Source organism: Apus apus, chromosome 9 (assembly GCF_020740795.1).
Source record: "Apus apus isolate bApuApu2 chromosome 9, bApuApu2.pri.cur, whole genome shotgun sequence".
Taxonomy (NCBI): Eukaryota; Metazoa; Chordata; class Aves; order Apodiformes; family Apodidae; genus Apus; species Apus apus.
The window spans coordinates 7,263,011-7,267,421 of NC_067290.1; the positions used below are offsets into that span (position 1 = coordinate 7,263,011).

At 58.6% G+C, this 4,411-nt stretch overlaps 1 protein-coding gene across 1 annotated transcript; it reads right to left on the minus strand.

Annotated features, from left to right (window-relative positions):
* Nucleotides 1-346: 346 nt before the first annotated feature.
* On the minus strand, nucleotides 347-4,255 carry CCDC71 (coiled-coil domain containing 71). Its single transcript, XM_051627971.1, has 2 exons — nucleotides 4,193-4,255; nucleotides 347-1,797 (listed from the first exon to the last, which is right to left on the minus strand). The coding sequence occupies exon 2, from the start codon at nucleotides 1,734-1,736 to the stop codon at nucleotides 558-560; it is 1,179 nt and encodes a 392-aa protein (XP_051483931.1). The 5' UTR covers nucleotides 1,737-1,797; nucleotides 4,193-4,255; the 3' UTR covers nucleotides 347-557.
* Nucleotides 4,256-4,411: the final 156 nt, after the last annotated feature.

Genomic DNA, 4,411 nt, shown 5'->3' on the forward strand with positions numbered 1-4,411 from the left:
CACCTTTCAACAAAAGACTGGCTGAAGGGGAAGAGGAACAAAAGCTATCAAACCCAATCCCAGAGGGATGGAGGAAGTGCACCTGCCCAGCGTTCCTGGGCCATATGCACATATATGGATATATAGATATATAGATAATAAAGTTATAAAATTTGATCAAAATAAAACCAGTAAATGTACAGCTTGAAAAAAGAGCATTATCACAGTGCATCAATGTCATGAGAAAGTCCTGTGTTCTCCCCCTGCAGGAGAGCTCAGCCTGCCACGTTCGGAAGCACACAGTCGGGAAGTGAGCCCCCCCACCCTGGCCCTATCCCGCTGGATTCCCAGACGGAGAGAGGCCCCGTCCCTCCTCCCCCAAGAGGGTTTTGTGTTTCTGCAGTCAGTTCTGCACAGCAGTGGCAGACAGGCAGAGCAGGCTGCTCTGTCTGCAGGTTGGTCGACTTACTGTCACCAGGCACCAGAGATGCAGAGTCGCTCCCGAAGTTCTCTGTGCTCTGGTGCCAAGCTTGGATTTTACTTACTTACCAAAAAAAAAAGTGACAAAGTGAAAAAACTCAGGGAACGTTGTGAGAGTGGGACAAGGGCTGAATTCGGATCACAGGGGACAGGTTGACTCTAAGAATCTTCTGTGCTCTCCTCCTCACTTCATCGTCAGAAGAAGAGCTGCCCACCTTGATGGCCCGGAATTTCAGCAGGTTCAAAGTGCTCTGAGCCTGTTGAGATTTGTTTCGGGCAGGAATGGTATTTGCTTTCTTCCTCTGTGGTGCTTCTCTTACCTCTGTAGCTCCTCTCCTCTTCTGCCCAGTACTCTCCCGGTAAGTGTTGCTGCCTTTCCACTCCGTTTTTCCCACCAGAGGTGCCTTATCTATAATTTTCAAGGTCTTGGACTGTGGAGCTGTGGCACAGCCCTGAGAGGAGCTGCCTGTGACTCTCCCGTTGAGGACTCCTGAGGCTTTGCAGGCATTGCTCTCCCGCAGCACCCCACCCTTTGGTCTCTTCAGAAGGTTTAAAGCTAGGGTGGCAGGATCCGGTGCTGTCTTTATCAAATGCTTGTACCCCTTACCTTCTGTTATTTTAGTGGTCTTGCGTGAAGAAAACTGCCTGGGTGGACTGGAAGCCTTGAGGAGTTTAAGGTCCGAGGCTGAGATCCCAAGACGCCCTCGTGTGTACTTGGACTCCAAACAGGACGTGGTTGTTTTCAGTGGCACCAGAGCATCCAGGACCACCGACAGTCTCATGGCTGGGTACACGTCAGGATACATGCCCGCAGGGAAGCCCACTGCCGCAGCCTTGGATGTGCCGGACCTTGTCTGCTTCAAGGAGCTCAAGAGGAGATTTGTGGAATCCCCTATGGAGACAGGCTGAGTGGGGACTTTCGGAGAGTTCCCCGAAAGGCTGGTGGGTGAAGGGTCCCCCTTGGCCACGGCTGCTGTGCTCCGAGCGGCCTCGGCACCGGCGCAGCGCTGCGGGGTGCTCTGTTCCCTCTGGCTCGGCGTGTCTGCCGTGCACGAGCTGTACCCGTACACATCCTTGCTTCTCAGAATTGTGGGCTGGTAGCCCTCCTCCTTCAGGCCCTGGATGAAGGCCACCAGCTGGGTCTCTGTGTCCGAAAGGTCCTTGGACATGGGGTTGAAGACTCGCAGGGCTTCCTCCAGCACTTTCTGTCCTGCAGAGGAAATTCTGGACCAGGAATGGACAGCTTTCTCTTCCGCATTTTTCACTGCAATATTCATGGCATTAGGCAAGCGGGCACTTCAAAAAGGTCCAAATTACTGGAAAAACAACCCTTGACACCTCAAAAGGAGAGAGAAGACAGTTAGCTTACAGCAACTGAAACAACCTCACATTTTCAAGCGGGGACCTGAAACCATTAAGCCCAGTCATGGCTCCTCACAAACACTGGTTCAGACTCTGGGCATAACCCAAGTTAGAAGCATCACCAAGAAAATTCCATCACTGATTTCTCTCTGCAGTAAAACTAAAACCTCTCTTGCAGAATTATCCTCAAACCTAAACAAAGATTTCAGGCAATCCTAACCATCCCATACCAAGATGAAGGGTTCCAATGAAAGGGTTTTCTCAGTGAAATCTGCAGCTCCTTTCCAGTTTGAATTCAAGATGGCCTGGCTTCTGAGTAACCAGATCCCATTTTCCCTTGGGAAAGCAGCCCCTCAGTGAACCCTCTCCTTGCACACGATCGAGCCACCTCGATGCTGAGCAGACCTGAGCACCTCAAATCTATCCCAGCATCACTTTGCATTTTCCAGCTTCCCTAATTGCCTCTGCTCAAAAATGGATTCTGAGTTCCCTGCCAAAGCAGCACCGTCCTCCCACAGAGCTGGCAGCAGAGCTGGAGGCTGTTTCAGCTGCACTCCATCGAGGCCCGAGGCCGGGAGGCAGCCCCGCTCCTCGCCGCCCCCTCGTCTGAACCATGGGCTGCAGCTCCTGCTGTCCCTGCAAACTGGTGTTGATCCAAGGGCTCTGTCTGCCAAGTGAGGAGGAAGCAGGAAATTCAAGCACGGAGGCATGAAGGAAACACACACCAGTGGGGCCAAGGCTGTGCTGGCCCGAGGGAGAACACTGGGATCACGCTCAGGGCACTACCCAGCTGTCTGCGCAGGGACAAAGGCACTCATTACTGCCTTACATTAAAAATAGGCACTGCAGAGCAGGCCAGGATTTTGGGATGCACCCAGGAAAACTCCGATCCTCTCACACTAAGAGGAGACAAGTAATGAGATCTTTAGCTTCACTGATACCTCTCGAAATAACAGGGAAGATTCAGTGAAAGAATCTTTTTCGGGGAAAGGCAGAAGGTGCTGGGGACACCCCAGATGGAGGGGGCAGTGTGCAGGCAGGAAAGCTGGGATGAAAAAGTTAGCACCCGAGTGGAGAGAGCACGGAACTACTCATGTCTGACGTTCCTCCCAGAACTCCGGTGTCACCACAACCCCCCGGCCCGGCAGGGAGGAGCGGCAGGCAGGAGCAGCGGCAGAGGGGGAAGCACAAGGTCAGCGGGGGGGTAAGAGCCTCCACATGACAGACTAATCTGAGTCAAGTGTTCTGCGGACGTCACGGCAGAAGGAGGATTTGGAGGAGGATAATGCAGCTGCTGTGTGACAGGCGGGGGATCTCCCCGGGAGGAGGGGCGGCGGGCAGGGAAGCGCTGGGACGGAGCGGCCGCTGGCGTCACCGGCCAGCGGTGATATTTGACACCTCCGAGATGAAGGAGCCGTGACAGGCACAGCGAGGATGTAAAGCTTAATCCTGAGAGAGGGAGAAACCGACAGAGAAGCACAGCTAAGAACATGCTCTCAATAGGCTGCAAAATGGGTCATCTTCAAGGCTGCTGCGATTCCCGGGAAACAGCTGGGACACCTTAAGGAACATTCTGATGTTGAAGGGAGAGGCCGTGACATCTCAGCGGGGACGGGACAGCTCAACATTGCTGCGCCCGGTCTTGCTTTGTGCGCTGCAAGTTGCAGCAGGAGCAAAACCGGCCTCGAGCAGGCACACCCCCAGCCTGCCCCCCCGCGAGCAGCTGCCTTCACTGGACACGTTCACGGGAGACGGGCCGTGCCTAACGTGTCGTGGGGACACAGGCCCGCGGTGCTCCTGGTGTAGCTGCACACACACGCAACGCTCCGGCGATGCCAGGCCCAGCCGTCCGGGAGCGGGGCTGCGGGAAAGGGCTCTGCGGTGCTTCCCCGGGAGCACCGGAGGGGCGGTCAGGCTGCTGACGGGGCCGAGCCGCCGTGTCGGGGCACGGAGGCTCAGGGAGGGCTCGGAAGGGAGCGCCCGGGAGGGCAGCCCCGGACTAAGCCTCTTCTGCCGGCCCAACCCTCGGGGGGGGACGTGCCCCTTCCCGAGCGCCCGTCCCCGCGCCCCCCCGCCCCGGGCCCGGCGCAGTCAGGAGAGGCCGGCAGGAGCCCTGGCCGGCCGGAGAGATCCGTGGCGAGATAAGCCGCCCGGAGCAGGTGCGCTCCCTACGGGGCTGCGGAGAGTGATTGGTGCAGACAGCGGGTGCGGCCCCCCCCGCTCGGCCCGCGCCGGTTCCCGGGGCCGGGAGGGGGGTGGGGCCCTCAGCGCCGCGGCTCCGCCTCCAGCGCCCGGAGGCCGCCCCGTCGGGCGGCTCGGCAGCGCCCTCGCCCGGGAGCGCGGGGCCCGGGCACCGCCGGCCTCAACCTACCGGCCGCCGCCAGACCCGCACCCGCCGTTGCGCTGCGACCGCCGCTCCAACATGGCCGCCCGCGGAGCGCCGGAAGCACCGCCCACTTCCGCTTCCGGCCCCCTTCGGCACCGCGGGGGCCACGCCCACTTCGCGGAGCGGGGTGCCCACGCCCCCACGGCGAGGCCACGCCCCGCGGTCTCCATGGCAACGGCGGGGGGGCTGTGCGGGGCTGTGCGG